General features: G+C 37.9%; 1 protein-coding gene across 1 annotated transcript in view; it reads left to right on the forward strand.

Annotated features, from left to right (window-relative positions):
- HYDIN (HYDIN axonemal central pair apparatus protein) overlaps nucleotides 1-21,510 on the forward strand; it is a 359,230-nt gene that overhangs the window by 72,556 nt on the left and 265,164 nt on the right. The window contains exons 8-9 of the mRNA XM_004387835.2: nucleotides 9,496-9,595; nucleotides 20,741-20,859. Of these exons, the coding sequence (XP_004387892.1) occupies nucleotides 9,496-9,595; nucleotides 20,741-20,859 (219 nt within the window). The remainder of the gene's footprint in view (nucleotides 1-9,495; nucleotides 9,596-20,740; nucleotides 20,860-21,510) is intronic.

Raw genomic sequence — 21,510 nt, forward strand, 5'->3', positions numbered from 1 at the left:
CTGTGAATTCACAGAGAAGGATAGCCAAGAGGAGAATCTGGTCAGCTAAGGGCCTATCACTGAGGCAGAAATCAGGTGATACATCTCTTTCTACCTTAATGTACCTGGTTCATCACCATTTTTCACTCAAGGTCTGTTCTGTATCTTGCTCACATACCAGATCAGTAACACCAAATGGCTGTTATTTAATTTCTGACAGTTTAGCTATTCATCAGTGATTAGTTTTTTCTTGGGGTGTGATTCCTTTTTATTAGCTTCTTAGTGTGAGTTGAGTTCACAGTAGAAGCAGAGAAGATTAAAACCAAGCAATGTCACCTACTAATGATCAATCTCTAACTGATATTCTATTCAAAAATAAAGTAAAATAAAAGATTGATGCATGGGCTTAGAGACCACTTTGCTTTGAAATAGACTCTTTGGTCTTTGTGTCCAGAGGCACGGTCTTTAAACAAGGTAAACTTCAAAAGAAAAACAACGACAAAAATGTTAACTTAGAGTCTGAAAAGAAATAAGAAATAAATGCTTATTTTCTCAGACCTATGCCTTTACCTCTTGGTTCTTCAACTGAATCAGCTAAAACAAAAAGGTCAATTTAGCCTTCATTCTCTGCATATTGAGTGTTTTACAGGAAACTTGTTCCTATTTTAGAGACGTTTTCAGTTGAAAGCAAGGAGATCTAAGATCAAGAGATCAGTCACTGTCCCTTATTACTCAGAGGTGGTGATGGGTTTGAATTTGTATCAGATTTTATTAATATTATCATGTGAGAAGTGGTTTGACTCAGTGCTGTAAGAAATGAGTCTAGAACTGTGAGTTCTTAGTCTGTTCTACCACCTGTTCACCAGTTGGCCACAGGTTAGTTCCATTGTCTTGGCTCACTTTCTTCTCATCATGCTCATCACATGGGTTCAGTTGCTCGAACCTTGAAGAGTTATGCTGGGATGTCTTGGATACTGATGGAGCTGCAGAGCACCAGGCCTGTTTATCTCCCCTCACCTTCTTGTAATCTGAACAGAGAGAGACCAGCAAGCTGCACCAGCGGTAGAAGTGGGAATTTGTCTTTTGAGAGACCCCAGATGTATTCATTGGTGGAGAATGTGGATGGGCAAGGACCCAGAGTGACCACTAAGAGAAAAGAATCCTGGGGAGATCACAGAACAGACGACTTGCAGGAATGTTTTCTAGCTTTATTTGGTAATTTACTGATACTCTAAAAGTAACCAGAATTGCTGTTCTAGTTATTATAGCATGTGGCGTATTACTGCTATTTATATCAAGTTCTTTAGGATTAATTATTTTGTTAATGTCTTAGAGTATTAATATCATTATCCTAAAATTTTCCATTTATTTGTTACCTAGGGAGGGTGCTGGATTCTGTAGAATAATGATCATTTCTCAAGCTACCTGCTTCCATAAGTGTTTTTCCCCTTTGGAAAAGAACTGCAAAATTGAGTCTGTTATGCATGTTTTATGTCTTCCAGAAAAGCAAATGGAATTGGCTACTTTTAGAAATATAATATTCTATTGGAGTAGATGGACCTTGGCTGTACAGAATTTTGACAGTCTCATTCTGTTGTTTTCTCCATTTAGGTCTCTTGGGTACCCTGAGTGAGAGAGGTTCCAAGACAAAAAACACACTTCTGAAAATTGAGAGGCAGAAGAATATCACAGGGCAAAAAAGAGAGTTAAGCTTTCTATTTCTGTGGGCCTTTAGGAGTCCTTTGAGAAATCATAGCACAGATGTGCCAGCCTTGCTTCTGAAACTCTGCTTCTGCTGGCTCAGGTCACACTTTTAAGATGTAGCAATTTTCTGACTGTTGAACACTTGATATTTTCTCAAAAAGAAAGATCTGAGAATGTAAAGGTATTCCCCTAAACTGGCTCTTGCATATTGGCTGACATCAGTGAGCAGAGAAGATGTTTCTGCTCCTGTTAGCAAGTGTTTCCTGCAACAAAGAAAACTTAATCCAGTGTTGCTAAGGAAGCTCAAGGTTAAATTCACTAAGACTTGAAAAGGGAGAGGAACTTTCTTTATTACCATATAAGTAATAGTAAACCATGCTTTGTTGTTATCTAAGCCTGCAGAAAACATGCTGTGCCAGCAATTCAGGCTTTGAAAGCACAGCTCAAATTTAGTTTATTTTTCCCAAATTGGCATAACCTGTGAGCTCAGCAGAACCAGGTTGGGTAGAAGCCCAGATGACTACCAAAGAAGAGAGATTTAGCTTTTTACTGCAAGTCCCTTCCGCTTCTTGTACTGTTAGCCATGAGTCACGTTGCAAGCATGTGGGAGCTGACTGCTTAGAAATGGACACCAGAAAGGAGAAGGGAGGATTGGGATCTGCTGAGAGCAAATTGTCCTTGACAAGTCAGAGCTCATCTGTCAGGATGGTTTTCCCATTCTTCAGTCTCCCTTTATTAGTGTTTATCCTGTCAGATCTCTGCTCGGCCAAACTTTTTCATTGGTGCTTGTACATTTACTATTGTATTGGAGAGCCGGTGTAGGTGGAGGAAGGCCTAGGGATGTCTTAGAAACAGCGAGGTTCCTCGTGGCTCATTAAATGGGTTAACACCCATCCTTGCTGGAAGAGGCACAAATCTATTCTCTCCATAGAAAGGCATGAACATCTCACACCTCAGCTCTATAAAAACCCCAGTGGAATTTTCACCATATTTGGCTTGGAGGTGGAATCAAGATACAACATACCTTTTGTGAAACTTCCTCTGGCAGGGCCAAACCTTAGAGCCCTCTCTTAGAAACTTTCCTGGTCATTATTTTGAGAATCAAAACTTTACTTAAGTCATAGTTTTCTGCACCAGGAGATATAATAGAGTAGCAATATCTCTGTATGCCATGTGCCAATTTTATCTTTTATCTCAATGATAATTAGAATAGCTTACTTTCAATTTTTTTTAGCTTCCATTTATTTTCTTGTTTCTCTTTGAGACAGCTATTTTCCCTGAGTCATAATAAAGAGAGCCACCACTTCTCTCATTGATCTGGAAGGTTCTGGAAGATCAGTTGTGGGTAGTGGAACAGATGATAGCTTCTAATTCACGCTTCTTTTTTTATTTTTCTGATTAATTGATAGAATTTTGACTTTAAGAGTGTGTTTTCGTTTCCCAAGAGAAATTTTTTTATGTTGATATTTCTCTAGTATTTTATGGAGAAACATAAAATAGCTGAAAATATCTACTTATGTGGTCAAGAATGTTTTCATTTTGGTGGAACTTGATAGAATTCATCATACCTTATAGCTGCTCTTGAAGTTATTCACCTACCCCGGTTCTGAGCTGACTGGACCCTGACCCTCAGCCCAGCCAGAAGAGTAAAAAGAGAACCTACAGACTGGGAAAAAATTTTTGGCTATTAAAAATCTGACAAAGGTCTAATCTCTAAAATCTACAGGAAAATCCAACACCTCTACCACAAAAAGACAAATAATCCAATTAAAAAATGGGCAAAGGAAATGAATAGACACTTCACCAAAAAAGACATTCAAGCAGCTAACAGACACATTAGGAAATGCTCACGATCACTAGCCATTAGGGAAATGCAAATTAAAACTACAATGAGATACCATCTCACCCTGGCATTACTGGCATGAACGAAAAAAACAGAATATAACATGTTGGAGAGGCTGTGGGGAGATTGGAACTCTTATGCACTGCTGGTGGGAATGCAAATGGTACAACCATTTTGGAAAACAATATGGCACTTCCTTAGAAAGCTAGAAATAGAAATACCATATGACCCAGCAATCCCACTCCTAGGAATATATCCTAGAGAAATAAGAGCCGTCACACGAATAGACATATGCACACCCATGTTCATTGCAGCATTGTTCACAATAGCGAAACAGATGATTGGATAAACAAACTATGGTACACACACACAATGAAATACTATGCAATGATAAAGAACAATGATGAATCTGTGAAGTATCTCACAACATGGATGAATCTGGAGGGTATTATGCTAAGTGAAATAAGTCAATCACAAAAGGACAAATATAGTATGAGACCACTACTATAAAAACTCATGAAAAGGTTTACACACAAAAAGAAACAATCTTTGATGGTTACAAGGGAGGTGAGGAGTGGGGGTGGGAAAACACTAAATAGACAATAGATAAGTGATAACTTTGGTGAAGGGTAAGACAGTACACAATACTGGGGAAGTCATTACAGCTTGTTCAGGGAAAGTTCATGGAAGCTCCGTGGACAAATCCAAACTCCCTTAGGGACTGAATTGCTGGGCTGAGGGCTGTAGGGACCATGGTCTCACGGAACATCTAGTTCAATTGACGTAACATAGTTTATAAAGAAAATGTTCTACGTTCTACTTTGGTGAGTAGCATCTGGGGTCTTAAAAGCCTGTGAGCAGCCCCTTCAGGAGCAAGGGAAAATAAAGAAAACTAAAGACACAAGGAAAAGATTAGTCCAAAGGACTAATAGACCACAACTACTATGGCCTTCACCAGACTGAGTCCAGTACAACTAGATGGTGCCTGGCTACCATCACTGACTGCTCTGACACGGATCACAATAGAGGGTCCCGGACAGAGCAAGAGAAAAATGTAGAACAAAATTCTAACTCAAAAAAAAAGACCAGACTTACTGGCCTGGCAGAGACTGGAGAAACCTTGAGAGTATGGCCCCCAGACCCCCTTTTAGCCCAGTAACGAAGTCACTCCGGAGGTTCACCTTTTAGCCTAAGATTAGACAGACCCATAGGACAAAGCGAGGCTAAAGGGGCACACCAGACCAGGGGCAAGGACTAGAAAGAAGGCAGAAGGGGACAGGAAAGCTGGTAAAAGGGAACCCAAGGTTGAGAAAGGAAAGTACGGACATGTCATGGGGTTATTAACCAATGCCATAAAACAATATATGCACGGTTTAATGAGAAGCTAGTTTGTTCTATAAGCCTTCACGAAAGTTCAATTAAAAAAAAAAAAAAACTGCCACATTCTGATGGTTGATGGTGTTGTCCAGAAGAACCTCTTGTAAGTCATCTTGCAGTGGAACCTGAAAATATGAGCATGCAGGTGTCTTACAATGTTCACCAGACAAGAACACCTGCTTATCTGTTGTAGTTTTAATTTCTTCTGGCCTTTTTTATGATGTTGTGAGAAAGTTGAGGCCTAACCTTTTGTTATAATTGCAGTGGGGTTAGAGAAGCTAGGAAAGAAATTTCTATGGAATCCCAGCTCTGCCATTTACTACTGGTGTGGCCTTGGGCGAGATACTTAATTTCACTTTGCCTTGGTTTTCTCATCATTAAAATGGGGATCATATTACTTCACTAAATAATATACATAAGCACTTAACATGATGCTGGGAACATGAGCTCTCAGTAAATAGTTGTAAATATTATGATTTGGATTTAGACACACTTTTATCTCTTGTCAGGATAGAGAATATGATTGGAAAGTATAACATTTGAGTGGGCAAACATTTGGATCACTCTTCTAAATGTAAGTTGGGAATTAAAATGCAGCTATTTTATATTATAAATGCAAGAGTTGAGTCATCATTCCAAACTACTTTCCAGATAAACCAGTAAATTAAATGTATATGTAACTCTGTTCTTAGCACTTTTAATTTTGATTTGCCATAGTTTGTTAGAAATAATCCTTCATTGGAAAGAAGGAAGAAAAGAAGAAGAAGGGACGGAAGGAAAGGAGGGAAGGAGTGAGGAAGAAAGGAAAAGGAAACGGAACTGAACAGAAGGGAAGGGAAGGGAGGAAAGAAGAGAAAGGAAGGGGAGAAGGGAAGGGAAGGGAAGGAGAGATGGATTCTAGGAAGGGGAGAAGGTTTTTTTTCTGTTTTATTTATGAATTTTCAAGGGAAAATTTTTGAAATCTCCTTTAATTGGTGTGTATGTATCTATATATAGATATATATATTTAAGGAGATTCTTTTTAAAGGACACCTTTCTTGTGATCATATTAATCACCTATCGCGACCCAGTGTCAGTATGTTCATAGACAGCATTCAGAAAGTCTCAGAACTGTTGCCATCAAATCACTTGGTTGGTTGTTCTTGTTCCAGAAGGAAACATGAAGTTCTGTTTCCAGAAATATTTAATATTTGGGTAAAAATAGCAATGTGAGCGATAGTTTTAGGCCTGGAAATTCAAAGTTGATTCCTTCTAGCAGGTCACTTGATTAATAAGTGAAATGCAATTACTTTACTCGTTATGAATCTGAGGGAAAAACAAAACATTAGGACGAAGAAGGAAGATAATTATAACTGAAGGCCATTTTGACAGTTCTTTTCAACAGCTAAACAATAGTCACAGTATATAGTCACAGACTATGTACTCAGTCCTTCATCTGGAGGAGGAAAACAGACAGTGGTAGGAGAGGGCTCATGTGTAGAAGGAAAGCAGAATGGCAAGAGGTTCTGTGCGCTGAGGTAGGATTCACAGGACTGGGAGGAAGGGATATTGATGTCAGAGCCAGTAGGGAGAATTCAGAATGTTTTGGTTGCAAATGCTAGAACTGCAGCATTAAAGAAAGAAAATTTCTTCTCAGAGGCCTGGAAGTTAATTTCAGAAGTGTTGAAGAAGTAATATGAAATGTTTCAAAGGCATGTAAGTAAAAGTGCAGTCATTTTAGTCTTATTGCCTGTTTCTGGTGTTTGCTCTAAGATTTGCTGGGAAATGCTTTAGAGGGTTTTTGCTCTAAAGAAATAGAAGTTCTTTAACTATCATTTTAATCCCAACTGAAAAATAAAAGTGCCCTTCTAAATGTTTCCAATGGAATCAGAGTACTCTTTCAAATGCCCTAACACTGAGAGCATCCCTCTGTGAGAGGAAACTGAATGACCACACTTCTGTTTTTGCAGATACACACAGCCCTCTTAGTACACTTTACCTGCTAGAAGCCCAGGAGAGGGTTTTAAATAGGATTTGCTCTTGGATTATCTCTGGGGCTCAGAAAAGCTGCAGGTTTCTCAAAGATGTCACAGGCACAATAAAACAGCTGCAGCCCAGGATAAGAAAAGCCTGAGGCCTAATTCCCATTCACTCAGTCAGAACACTGTAGACTCAGACTTCTTGCACTGGCCTTCCCTCACCAAGCAGAAGAGCTTCTTGGCTTTCAGGGCCCACATATCAGATCATCCACTTCTCAATCACAGCCAAATGTCAACGTTTGTCTCCTCTGAGGGCTTCTGGTGGCCTCTCTGGAGCATATCTAGCATCACACATTTGCAAACCACTGGTTCTGCTAATCAGACTTATTTAGTGATGGGATGTCAAAAGTGCTTCTGGAATAGAAATTTTTTTAAGTGTGTTACTTTCTTGTCTATAAATGGACCCTGGATTCTCTTCTGGGACCATGCTTTTAAAAGAGATCTGACCCTCAAACCACAAGACCCTTGAATTTTCCCATGTGTACTGAGCTTATTTGATTTCCAGTACAGCCTTTTTTAGCATGACTTCCCTTAGGATCCAAGATGGCACCTGGCCCTTTAGTCATTCAGTCTGGATTTAGAGCAGAGTACATCCACCAGTGGAGTACACTGTCTCATGGGTCAGGAGGAAGCCCAGGTCTTCAATAGTTCTGAAATGGGATACCCACTGATACTCTGTTGACTGGCTGAAGACCTGAACAGGTAACCCACCTGGTCTGTCGGGCCTATCTGCCCATTCTAACCATGAGTGCTCCTAACACTCCATAACACTAAAACCCCCATCAACCAAAAATGGCCAGGCATTTTGCCATTTATCAGACAGGAGCAGATACTTGTTTCAAGGTTTTGGAAAAGTACCACAGTGAAATGCCTAAACAAGTGGAAGTGCTTAGGACTTCCCTATTCCCTACATGATCTCAAAGGCCCCTTTTGACTCTAAAATTTTATGACTTTTGTAGTTCCAGTTGAGGAGAAAATGCCAGAAATTAGTTGCAAAGATGAGTAGGTGTCTGCTAATAACTACAAAATGTCCAAACTGAGTGAATACAGCTGGTTCAATAAATATTTATTGAGTACCTACCGTAAGCCATCTCTGTTCTAGGTGCTGGATGCTGGGCATAGAGCAGCACTTGCCCTCATGCAGCCTTCATTCCAGTGGGCTGTTCTGTGGATGTGAGAGAGCCTGGGGCCCACATTGACAGCCACAGCCCTCAGCCCCCACTACTTCTTATGGGCTCTGTGCCCTCCATTATTCTAAAGTCAGGAGGGACGCTGCCTGAGACATGCACTGTCAGGCTGATTGAGTTTATAAATAAACCCAGATTGGCACTAATTTTCTATTTTCCCCCACTGTTTCAATGACTGCATTTTGAACCATTTGCCCTTTTCTCGGTTCTTTATTCCTGAAGTTTGCTAATTTCTAGCCAGACTGGTAATAGACTATGTATTGGGGACTGTCTGAAACTGCAACCTGAGTATTTATCAAGTTGTTTTTCCTTAGTTTTCTATTTAGCTGGTGGGACCATTTATGTATTAAAGATTTTTGGATATATTTATCATTTATGTTCTTTTGGCCCTATTTACAAAAACGATAAACACATACTTCCCCCATCCCCAATTTTTTCAATCTTTTCATGTTAGTCTTTCTAAGTGGCATAAAAATAACATCCATCATAGCAAATAGTTACGTACTGAGCTCTTACTGTGTACCGGTCATGGGCAAAGCACTTGACCTGCATGACCTTGTTCAAACCTTACAGAAACCCTTTGAAGAAGGTGCCATTAGCATCTCCTTTTACAGCCCTGAGAGGTTAATGAAGATGTACCAGGTTTACATGGTTAGTACAAAAATTGTTATCAAAGAATATTTAACAGGGCTTCTGATATGTGACATGTTGCATTGCAATCTCAAAACTGGGTTTTCTTATTATGGCTTTGGCTGGTTTGAATTAAAGTCAGAAATATACTAGATCAGAACCAGGATTTGATCTGGTCATTGTTCTTCCATTGGTATCAAGGGAGAGCTATGTTTTAGGAGAATAAATGCATTCCCTTATGCTGACAACCTCAAAAGTTAGGAATGTGGTCTCTACACCAAGGAAGCTAGGTACTTCTTTCTTTTTGGCTTCTCTGTACTTTATTTATGTAGGTGCAGCACTTATCATGTATATTATGAAATATTTGTATACACATTTGTCTTTCTACTAAGATGTGAGCTCTCTGCAATAATGGACCACACTTTTATTCACCTCTGGAGCCCTAGTGCTGACCACACATTGGGCATACAGTGAGTGTTCACTGAACACACAAAATTTTTGAAGGCCCTAAACATCCTAGTTTCCTTTAGTAATTGTTATATGTTCATAAACTTACTGAAATTATCTTTGGAACTTGTTTTCAATATGTATTACTCCTTAAGTTAACAAATGGTATAAGTTTACTATCTGCTGGGTAAAATAGTGCTTTCTTTTATTTGTTATAAATATATTTCCTGGAATTATAACTTAATAACATTTAAAAGCAGTGTCTTCCCTTCATCATATTGTTTTTTAGTGATTCTTTTATCTTTTTCAGGAAGGTGACGTCTGGCCCAACTCTTCAGCTGAAATCAGTGTGTATTTCAACCCTGTGGAAGCCAAGCTCTACCAACAGACAGTTTACTGCAACATTTCAGGTAGAGACTTCTTCCATGTGGTAAACTCAGTGCATGTACAGTGCCTGTGTGTATGTGTGTGTGTGTGTGTCTTTGATATAAGACATCAATAGGGGAATAATAGAGCCAAGCTGTCTTATGTCTTTCTAGAACAGATCAATTGCATTACAGTGGTAGAGTGGGGGTGAGGAGTGGGTAAAACATGGATCTTTATTTCTCCCTGATTCTTACAGCAGTAATATTACCTGACACAAATTCTCACCATGTTATTTTTTTTTTTCTTTTATGATATTTGGCTTTTTAAATTTTTTTTTCTTTTTAAATTTTTATCTAAATAATTCATGCCAGTTAGGATGGGAAGGCAGCCTGGGAGTGGCCAGAATCCATGAAGAGGGTGTACAAGTAGGGTGGCAACCTGATGGCTTCAGAAGATTGGCTATATTCAGAGGGATTGAACAAATAAGTGAATGTGTTGAGGATAATGAGAGTCAGTTTTTTTGTTTTGTTTTCCTCTTGGAGGAGGAAGATACATACAAATATGGAAAGGCGGAAGGGTGAAATGAACCCTTTGGTTTTTGAATGGAATTGGAGTTATCACTGTAAACTCATGGTTTTTGATATGTATAGATAGATATAGAAAAATATATACATGTAAATGTGTGAATATGTGTGTGTACATACATATGTATATTTCCTAGCTATGTCCATTGAGAGGTCCTGGAAGCAGCAAGACCTTAATGGCAGTGTGCACACCTAGCACTCAAAGCTTGGTTTCTAAATAACCATTCTCTACTAAAAGGAACCCTGGAAAGCTGGCTGATTCCAGGACTGAGGCAGGGAAAGACCACAATGAGCCTAGAACATCCTTTAGTGCTAGAAAGTAAGGAAGTGTTCGAAGAATGACAGGAGTATGTCAAAATGACAGAGAAACCAGCGAAGAGACTCCTTTGGAATCTATGAGTCCCCCTAGCAAAAATTTACCATTTGGCAACCATCATAAACCAAAACCAAACCAAATCCATTGCTATAGAGTTAATTCCACAGTAATCATCAATTCAGATAAAACGCATCAATGGATCTTAAAACGAATGAGTGAAAGTGTCGTATAAAACAGGATTTTACATCATCTCAAAATATTTTCCAAAAAACAGCTTACTAATTACAAAGGTGAAAAAAAGTCTAATTTACAGTGAAGAAATCTGGCAAACATGATTTTAGTTAATACCACCAGTAATGGGACAAATCAAAGTCTTGAATCACCTGCTAGGATGCAGTAAGTACACAGCATCCCTTCTATGAAACAGCCAAAACAGCTAGCTCGTTTCCTCTGATTAGCATCAGACAAACCCAAACTGAAGAATAAAAACAACCCGCATGTAATCTTCAAAACTATCAAGATCATGAAAGTCAAGAAAAGATCAAAGAACTGTTGTGGCTTGAAGGAGAATAATAGACATGACAACTTGGTGCAATACTGATCCTGTACTGGATCTTTTGGTATAAGGGACATTATTGCAAACATCTGGAGAAACTTGAATGGGTCTCTGGATGAAGGATTTTATAGAAGTTCTTTGTACTATCTAGAAACTTACCTGTAATTTTTTGTTAAATTCAGAATTTTTTAAAATGCCAATAAACAAATAATTAAATAAAGCATGTAGACAGTAAAAATTTGAAAGTTAAATAGCAGTCTGTTTCACCAGTACTACCACCCAGAAGAAGCGTGTTTAGCTATTTCTTCTGATGATTTTTCTTGCTAACTCTATGCTTACATTTGTCGATTTGTCAACTTCACACATTTTTGACTCCCCATTATGAAAGAGGAGGGTTTAATTTATTTATATTTCCCCTCTTCTCCTCCCTTTCTTCCCAGCTACCAGGCTTATCAGTGGGTATGGAGGAAATGTTGGTACATCAGTATCCAGACAGGGGCTGAAAATGCTCCAGTGACCCCCATGCCACAGGTGATGGGACCTCCCTCCCACCAACAGCTCCCCTAGGGTGTCATGCCTGGCCATTTTCCAGGGGGACTGGCTGCTCTCCAGGAGGTTTCCAAACATTACACAACTGGTTGTATTTATCTATTGTTCCATTTGCAATTTTGAATTCTGCCACAGAACTCACATCCCTGGGTAAACTGAATAGTATAATTTTCCATCTGCATGACATTCTTCTTTATTTTGTTAGTCGTTTATTAAAAGATACGATTGCCAGGACGGGCTTTGTTTACATAGTAATTCCGTATTATCTTCCCTATAAATTCCATGTAATTCTATGTGTCTTTTCAAGGGCTGGTGATGATTCCTTACTATTATCTTCAAAGAACTGGTAAAACCTCCTGGTCTTAGGTCACAAAGAAACAGTTCTTAGGCAGATAGAACAGCTCTTTCCCTTATTTTGTTTTGTGTTGCTTTGCTATGCTTTGTTCTAAATATATATATCCATATATTTTAAGCATATACAAGCTAATACATATAGATATACTTCCCTCTCACACCTTTTTACATAAATGATAGCATACTTTACACAATGGTTGTAACATTACTTTATAAATATTTCTTGGAGATTTTTCTGTAATAATAAATAAAAAGTCTCATTTTTTTTTTCATGGTTGTCTAGGAATCCTTGATATTTATATACCATAATTTAACTTGTAACCTTTATTTGTTTTGAAATATAACATACAGAAGTATAAGTTTGTAGTGATTCGTGATAGCAGCAATAGAATACTAATAAACATACATATACATTATAGCAAATAATTATAAAGCAAACACTATATAATTGCTACCAAGAGCAATAATAGAATATTTCCATCCCCCCAAAAGGCCCCTTTTGGTAATCACCATCCTGTCCTTTGTGATTGTCATGCCCTTGCTTTCATTTATGGTTTTGATTCCTATGGATGTGTCCCTAAACAATACAACGTAATATTGCCTGTTTTTGAAATTTATATAACTGGAATCAATCTGCGTATCTCATCCATGTTGTTGCTTGTACCTCTAATTGTATTTCCTTTTTCTTGCTATAGTATTCCATGATATGAACATATGTTTGGAGACAAGAAATAGCATGGAAGGCTAATGTCATTGGTCTTGAGAGAGGCCTCTCAGGATGCCTAAGATTTCAACAGGCTAACAAACCCGCATCTCCGCCTGCAACTCTCTTTTCTTCTGGAAGCTTTTATGTAGGCAGCCTGGGTACAAATATGTTCAAAAACATAGTCCCTGCCCACCGAAAGCATAGAAATTAGTGGGGGAAACTGACATGTAAACCAACAGTTATAGTGCAGTGCTCTACAGTGAATGAATGAATAATACAAGAGGATACAGGGCACACAGCTCAGTCTTGAGATGTCAAGGAAGGCTTCCCAGAGAAAGTGACCAATGAAGTATTTGTTTGTTAACTCCGCCCGTTGCCGTTGAGTTGATTCCAACTCATAGCGACCCTATAGGACAGAGTAGAACTGCCCCATAGGGTTTCCAAGGAGCTCCTGGTGGATTCGAACTGCTGACCTTTTGGTTAACAGCCATAGCTCTTCACCACTATGCCACCAAAGTTTCCATCAAGTTAAAAAAAAGGGGAGGGGCGTGGGGGCTGGTTACATCAGACGGGAAAACACTATGTGAAAATACATAGAGATGCAAGAGCATGAAGTGTCAAAGAATTGCAAGTTCTTATGGTATGGCTGCTGTGTGTGTGTGTCTATTTGTGTATCTGTGTATGTATGTGTTGGGAAGGGAGAGAGGCAGTGGTAGGATATGAAGCTGAAGTAGTAGCTAGGATCCTGTTCATGGAGGGCAGCCTTTGAATGTTGGACTAGGAACTTTGGACATTATGCTGAGTGCAGTGGGGAATCACTGAAGGGCTCTAAGCAGGGATGTGACCTGCTGAGGTCTGAATATGGCAAATACAACTTCATTAAAATTTTGGTTAATCTGCAGCTGAAAATTATTTCTTCATTTTAAATCTTCATATTTTCTTGGAATTAGTTAAACCTGTACTTTAGATATTTATAAAAACTTACTGATGGTTTTATTTGGGTTTTGAAACTGGTCTTTCAACTCTCTTAACTTCCCAGTAGAATGTAGAAATTCCTAACTTAATCATGAAGGTTATCTTTTTTAAAAAACTCAAAAGGAAATGATACATATTTGGTTTGGATCAACATATGGGAACTTCAAAAGGAAGCAACACTTTCTGATTTAAGCTGTGAAATGAATTGCTAGATAACATTGTTAATGGGTACTGCAGAGTCCAGTGCAGAAAGGCAGCATGGCAGAAATGATTTCAGATGTATACACTTCCTCTAAAGACCCAATTAAGATGAAACTTTATTGTCTATTTTTATTCTGTACATTGTAAGAAGGAAACATCTGAATTTTTAGGACAATTTAGGGCTTTTGATATTTTGATCCTAATTTAGCTAAGGAATGAAAATTTAATTAGATTTAGGAAATTGAAGGTAAATCACTCTGATCTTTAAAAACATTTTTAAGTTCTCAGAGTAATAAGTAATATGCTACATATTCATAGGTTTTCTTTCTCAAAATTCATCACAGTGCAATCTCATAATAAAATAATGTTTCTTGATTATTGAAGTTGTTAACAATTCAGTCTACTTGGATCAATAGTCAGTGTCCATGGAAGCAGCAGTCAAGAAATCAAACAACATATTGTATTAGGCACGTCTGCTGCAAAAGACCTCTTTAAAATTTTAAAAAACAGCGATGTCATTTTGATGACTAAGGTGCATCTGATCCAAGCTATGGTCTTTTCAGTTGCCTCATATGCATGCGGCAGCTGGACAGTGAAAAAGGAAGACAGAAAAAGAATTGATGCGTTCACAGTGTGTTGTTGGCAAAGACTGCCATAAGAATGAACAAATCAGTCTTAGAGGAAGTACAACACTCCTTAGAAGTGAGGATGGCGAGACTTTGGCCTGCTTACTTTGGACACATCATCAGGAAAGACCAATTGCTAGAGAAGGACATCATGTTTGGTAAAGTAGAAGGTCACCCAAAACAAAGGAAACACTCAATGAGATGGACTGACACAATAGCCAGAACAATGGACTCAAACGTGCCAATAATCATGAAGATAGCACAAGACCAGGCAACGTTACGTTCTGTTATCCATAAGATCCCTATGAGTTGGAGCCAACTCATTGTGCCTAACAACAACATACCATTAGGAGTAATACTTCTATGAACATTCTTGAATATGTGTCTGGGTACATGGTACCAGGCTTTTCCAGGATATATCCCTAAAAGTGGAATTGCTGGGACATGTAGGATGTACATACTTAGGTTTACTAGATAATCATCTTTCTCCAAAGGAATTGTGCCAATTTACTTTCCTACCCACAGGTGCTCTATAACCTTGACTACTCCTAGTATTGATCAACTTTTCCACTTCTGCCCCTCTGGTAGGTGTGAAATGGCACCTCATTGTGGTTTTGATACACATGTATTTGTGCCTCTGTTCTGAGTTATTTATTCTGTTCCCTTAGTCTTTTTGCTCTTCCTGTCCCAATACCATATTATCTTAATTACTATAGCTTTATAATAGATTTTAATATCTCAGAGAACAAGTCCCCCAACTTTATTCTTCCTTTGGAATATCTTAGTTATTCTTAGCTCTTTTATTTTACTTTTAAAATTCATAGTCAACTCATCAAATTCCACCTGTTGGCATTTTGTTTAGTAGTGGATTGAATTAATAGATCAATAGTGCACTGATAAAGATCAATTGGAGAAAAGTTGACGTCTTGATTATATTGAGTCTTCTCATTCAAGAGCATAGCCTACCTCTCCGTTTATTTAGTTCGCTACTAATATCTTTCAATAAAGTTTTATGATTTACTCCTTGAAAGTCTTAAGTATATTTTGATAGATTTGTTTCTAGGTACTTTATATTTTTGTTACTATTATAAATATTATCTTAGAAATTAAATTTTCTGATCGGTGCTGGACAGAGAAATGCAGATGACTTTTGTATACTGACTTAGTAACCATCTACCTTACTAAACTATCTTATTAATTTAAAAATTGTAGATTCTTTTGAGTTTTCCAGGTTGTTGTTGTTGTTAGCTGCCCTTGAATTGATTCCAACTCACAGCGACCTCATGTGTGCAGAGTAGAACTGCTCTATAGGGTTTTCAAGGCTGTGACCTGTCAGAAACAAATCATCAGGCCTGCCTTCTGAGGTACCTCTGGGTAGGTTCTGACCACCAACCTTTCTGCTAGTAGGTGAGCACTCAGCCATTTGCATCACCCAAGGGCTCCTATTTTCCAGATAGACAATCCTAAAATCTGTGAATAATGATAGTGTTTTCTTCCTACTTTTTTCTTAAAAAATTTCCTTTCTTACTGCACAGGAGATGAGCTCAAGTAGAATACTGGACTTCTGAGAGATCTTAGGTGGCAAGTTTTTTAAAAGTCTATGGTTTGCATTTTCTGGAATTTAATGCAATAGAATCTATTGTTCAGGGATTTTAGTCCCATTGAAGGGGTTATGCATGAGAAACTAGACAATGAAGAAGGAAGACCAAAGAAGAATTGATGCCTTTAAATTATGGTGTTGTTGAGGCATATTGAATCTACCATGGCCTGCCAGAAGAACAAACAAATCTATCTTGGAAGAAGTACAGCCAGAATGTTCCTCAGAAGCAAGGATGGCGAGACTTTGTCTCACATACCTTGGACATGTTATCAGGAGGGACCAGTCCCTGGAGAAGGACATCATGCTTGGTAAAGTAGAGGATCAGCAAAAAAGAGGAAGACCCTCAAGGAGATGGACTAACGCAGTGATTGCAACAATGGGCTCAAACATAGCAATGATTGTGAGGATAGTGCAAGACCTGGCACTGTTTTGTTCTCTTGTACATAGGGTAACTATGAGTTGGAACCAACTCAATGGCACCTAACAGTACAACAAAGGGTTATGTAGTGCATCCCTCTGCTTATCATGTGTGAAACCAAGACTACTGTAACCATAGATGGGAAACTGCCCTGTTTTTAGAAACATTTTAATATTTTTCTGTCTGATAAGTAATCTGTACTTAAAAAAAAAAAAAAACCAAACTCATTGCTGGCAAGTCAATTCCAACTCATAGTGACCCTGTAGGACAGAGTAGAACTAACCCATAGGGTTTCCAATGAGTGACTGGTGTGTTCGAACTACTGACCTTTTGGTTAGCAGCCTGAGCTCTTAGCCACTTTGCTACCAGGGCTCCAGTCTGTACTTAGAGCTTACTATTTTCTTCAGGCTTTTCCATCTTGCTGCTTTCTGCCAGGACAAGAAAAATCCCTGCTTACAAAATCTTGTGGAAAGCAGCGTTTGTAATATGACCCTAAAATTCAAACTAACTTTTGCAAATGCAAGGTTAGATATTACTTTATACTCCCCCTCTGTCCTGGGTGAGGGAGGTGGCTACCTACAAATAAGACAGACTCCTTTGAAGTAATTCATAATTCCCAAAGGAACATTGGTTCATTGTTTAATACAACACATCTCCTTTTTTTTTAAAGGAAGGCAGTCGAGGTAACAGACGGGGAAAGCTTTAGGTCTGACATTTATAAATAGTCCTGCAGTTCATTCCATGATATATTTACAATTCTCTCTTGGCTATTCTGAAAGTTGAGTTCTTATCAAGATACTTTTCTCTTGACCAATGAGTGCAAATTATTGGCAATAGATTAGAGCTCTAAAATAATGGAGGCAGGTGGTGAGCTTTGGGATCCCAGAAAGTTTTACTTCTGTTCTAGAGTATTGTCATCACCAACACTTGATCTTTAGAGGAACCTCTTTTCCATGGATCAGATGGAGGGAATAACTCTTTGAATAAATCTGCTGTCCCAGCTACTGCTAGGAATGCTCCTGTTTCTTTTAATCACATTAATACTTCCATACTGATTGTTCACTGTGTTGCCAGGCAATGTGTCAATATGTTACATACAGAAGAAATATAGCCTGTTTCTTTAAAGAATTTGAAATTTAAGTGGTAGAAATTTAAGGAAAACTTATCAAAACTACCAAATATTTTCAATAGTGGTACCTACTGCTGGGGAGGGTGTGGAGAGACAAGAATGCTTAAATACTGTTGTTATATGTATAAATTACTTCAGTCTTTCTGGAGGGCAATATGGCTATAGCTGCCACAGTGTTAATGTGCACCCCTTTGTTCTGCCAATTCTACTTACAATAATGATGGACTGGATAATTTAGATCAATCCTCTCTCTAAGAACAACTAGAAAAGCTAGGCAAAATATTCTTTAAATACCGGTATAGTGAGAGATTATGGGACCAAGATCCAGGAGAAGAAGGAAACCAAGACAGCCAGTCTTTCGGGACCACTTTATCCTTAGAGGCACTACAGAGAGGCTGAAAAGTAAATAGGTCTAAGGAATAAAACACAGGAATTCATGGGATGCTCAAGGAGGAAGGGCCCTAGTAATCCCCCCAGGCTATAGTGTCAGACCCAATGAAATAGGGACTGGAAATGGACCGGCCCTTACAAGCACTGAAGTTCAGCAAAGCACTGAAGTTCAGCTTTGTATTAATTTTCAATCATCAATTGGATTAAGATGGAGAGAATCCTTCATGTTCTAAGGCATCTATTATATATAAGGAATAACTTCTTTCTTTTGTATCTGGAATGGTACTAGCTATATATCCTTACAGGAGAATTGAGAAATAGTCACTCAAATAATTTTTCTGCAGGGCTTAAGTCTCTCATGAAATCATATTGAGAAAAATTAAGATTAAGGTGATCCGGGATTGCTAATCTCTGCTAGTCACCAGACAGAAGCTGGAGGGAGACAACATCTTCATAGGGATTCAAATTACCAGTACAGTTTTTTATATTCACTGATCAGCACTCAGTCAGAAATAATAAGGCATATGGGAAGATAAGACAATCAGATAGGAAACCAAGATAAATAATAGAAATAAACTCACAGAGATAGATTTTTTAAATGTTCTTAGTAAAAGACATGGTTAAGAATTTTGCCAGAGGCTCAGAAACTATGTTTTAAAAATCTAATGGAAATTCTAGCAATCAAAAGCCGTGCTAGCAAATTAAGACCCCAACAGATGATTTTAACAGCATATTAGGTATAGGCAGAGATAGATTTTGTAAACTGAAATTTAGTTAAATCAAAATATCCACATGGATGCATGTAGAGACAAAATATAGAAAAGAGCATGAGAGTCAAATGGAATAGGGCAAAAAGGCCATATATATATATAGAGAGAGAGAGAGGGGGGAGGAAGAGTCTCGGAAGGAGAGAAGTAAGAAAATGGAGAAACAATATTTGAACAGAGAATGACTGAAATTTTTCCAAAACAGATGAAAGTATTAATCGAGAAGAAGTGGATTAATCCATTCAAGAAGTGCTACAAATCCCAAGATGGATAAATACAACCACACCTGGGAACATCACAGTGAAACTGCTGAAAACTACAGACAAAAAGAAAATCTTAAAAGCAGTCAAAAGAAAAGGCATATTATTTTAAATGAACAGTAAGACAATGAGCTGACTTCTCAACAGAAATAGTAGAAGACAAGAAACAACAGAATGATATCTTTAATGTGCTTAAATAAAATATAGGACAACTGTTCATAGATATGTATTCCAGGACGTTTGTTGTAGTGAAAAGTTGGAAATCACATAAATGTGCAAAAGGAAGGACTAGTTAAAAAATATTTACCTTGTGGGACTTCGTAAAATGATTCAGTCATTATGAAAAACAGTTTAACAGTTCCTCAAAAAGTTAAACATAGAATTACTGTATGACTCAGCAATTGCACTCTTAGGTATATTCCCAAAAGAATTGAAAGTAGATATTCAAACAAATACATGTACATGCATGTTCATAGCAGCACTCTTCACAATTGCCAAAAGATGGAAACAGCCCAAATGTCCATCAAGGGATGAATGGATAAAGTGTGGAATACCCATACAATGGAATATTATTCAGCCATAAAGAGAAATGAAGTTCTGATGTGTGCTACAACACGGATGAACCTCAAAAACATGCTAAGTGAAAGAAGCCAGACTGAAAAGATCACATATTTTATGATTCCATTTTTATGAAATATCCAGAATAGGTAAATCCATAGAGGCAGAATGCAGATTGGTAGTTGCCAGGGACTATGGGGTGAAGACTGTGGAGCAATGAGGGGGGGTTTCATTTTGGGGTGATGAAACTGTTTTGGAACTAGAGAGAGGTGGTGATTGTACAACATTGTGAATGTACTAAATGCCACTGTGTTGTTCACTTTAAAATGGTTAATTTTATGTGAAATGAATTTCACCTCAATTTAAAAAAAATTTTAATATTTACCTTCCTACAGTCAACCATGTAGCCATTAAGGATAAGCTAGATCTCTAGGTGGTGATATGAGAAGATGTTCCAGATGCATTATTAAGTGAAAAAAGCAGGTTGCTCTAGTTTACATTAATAATATTTAGATATGATTAAGTATGAACAGATGGGCAGAAAATGTTAACAGTGGTTTATCTTTGGGTGGTGGAATTATGCGAAAATTTTCCACATTCTGTATAATTTTTTATGATGATCATGTATTATCAGACAAAGATATTTCCATTTAAGAAACCAAAATTACTGTTTCAAAGGGTATGTGCTCTTTATTGATCCTGAGTCCATCGTGGGTGTGGTGTAATAGATACTGTTAAGTGGATTCCATTACCTCTATATGAAAGAAACTCTGCAAAGGAAGGGTCAGGTAAGACTGCTAGACTCCGATCCTTAACATCCTGTATCTTCCTAGATCTGGGGAGGATCAAGGTAAACATTACCCTTGGAGATGTGCAGCATGGTAGCTCTCATTTTATTCTCCTTCTCATTCTCCTTCTCTGATTGAAATTACTTTCCTTATAGGAAATTTCAGAATAATGTTAAGAATTGGGTTAAGAAAAATTTTACTTTTTTTTTCTTTTCCTACTAAAATGTCAGCCTAAGGGTAAGAAACTAACATTATTCCCATATCCTATAGATAAGACAAATCTTCAGCATTGGTGAAATTGCAGTTCCCTCAGTGCAGTGCAGGGAAATGGTACAGTGATCTTGATCGTTTACATTGGTACCAAGTTATGGTGCAGTGCCATTTTGGGTAATAGAGTGAATTGTTTTTACAGGCCGAGAGCTACGCCTGCCCCTCCGAATCAAAGGGGAAGGAATGGGACCTAAGATTCATTTCGACTTTGAATTGCTGGATATTGGGAAAGTTTTTGTTGGATCTATACATTGTTATGAGGTAAGCAGCAGAATTATTGAGACTTTAAACAATGCTCTGCTTTTGTTGTTGTTTTACTTTGTGCTTGTTTTCATTTTATAGAAAATGTGTTATAGTCACATTCATTTGCCCTTACTTGTACTAATTCTCTTTTATTCAGACTCTAAAACACTCTGACTCTTTCTTCTCTCTTCTAGCCTTGATGGGGGAGCAACCTTTTCCATCTTCTGCAGCCTCCTCTAATTTTACCAAGAGCTAAAAAATATCAAAGCCATCATTTAATTGGTCTTAACTTCATCATATTGCATATTGCAAAGGGGAGAACCATAAATACATCCCCCATCTGTTTGGTGCTTGTTCACTGACTACAAATTCTACAGATAAGTGGACAGAGAACCTTTTACATTTTCCAGAATGTCCTAATGAGGATAGCTGTTTTCACACTTTAGAATTTTCTCTGAATGCACATTCTCCAATCCACATTTTAAAAAGCCAGTCATTGTGGTTTCTGGAAGAGACCTCCCTGCTTTGTCTTTCCAAGAAAGCATGAAATGATTCTTTTATATGATACACTCTTGGGTTCTTCAGGATCAGAGTTTCCTCAGTGTCACCTCATCACTAAATTTGTATCTAGGGCACTTTTTTGAACTATATCAAACTATACTCATTAAA

Source organism: Trichechus manatus, unplaced genomic scaffold (genome assembly GCF_000243295.1).
Source record: "Trichechus manatus latirostris isolate Lorelei unplaced genomic scaffold, TriManLat1.0 scaffold00194, whole genome shotgun sequence".
NCBI classification, from domain to species: Eukaryota; Metazoa; Chordata; class Mammalia; order Sirenia; family Trichechidae; genus Trichechus; species Trichechus manatus.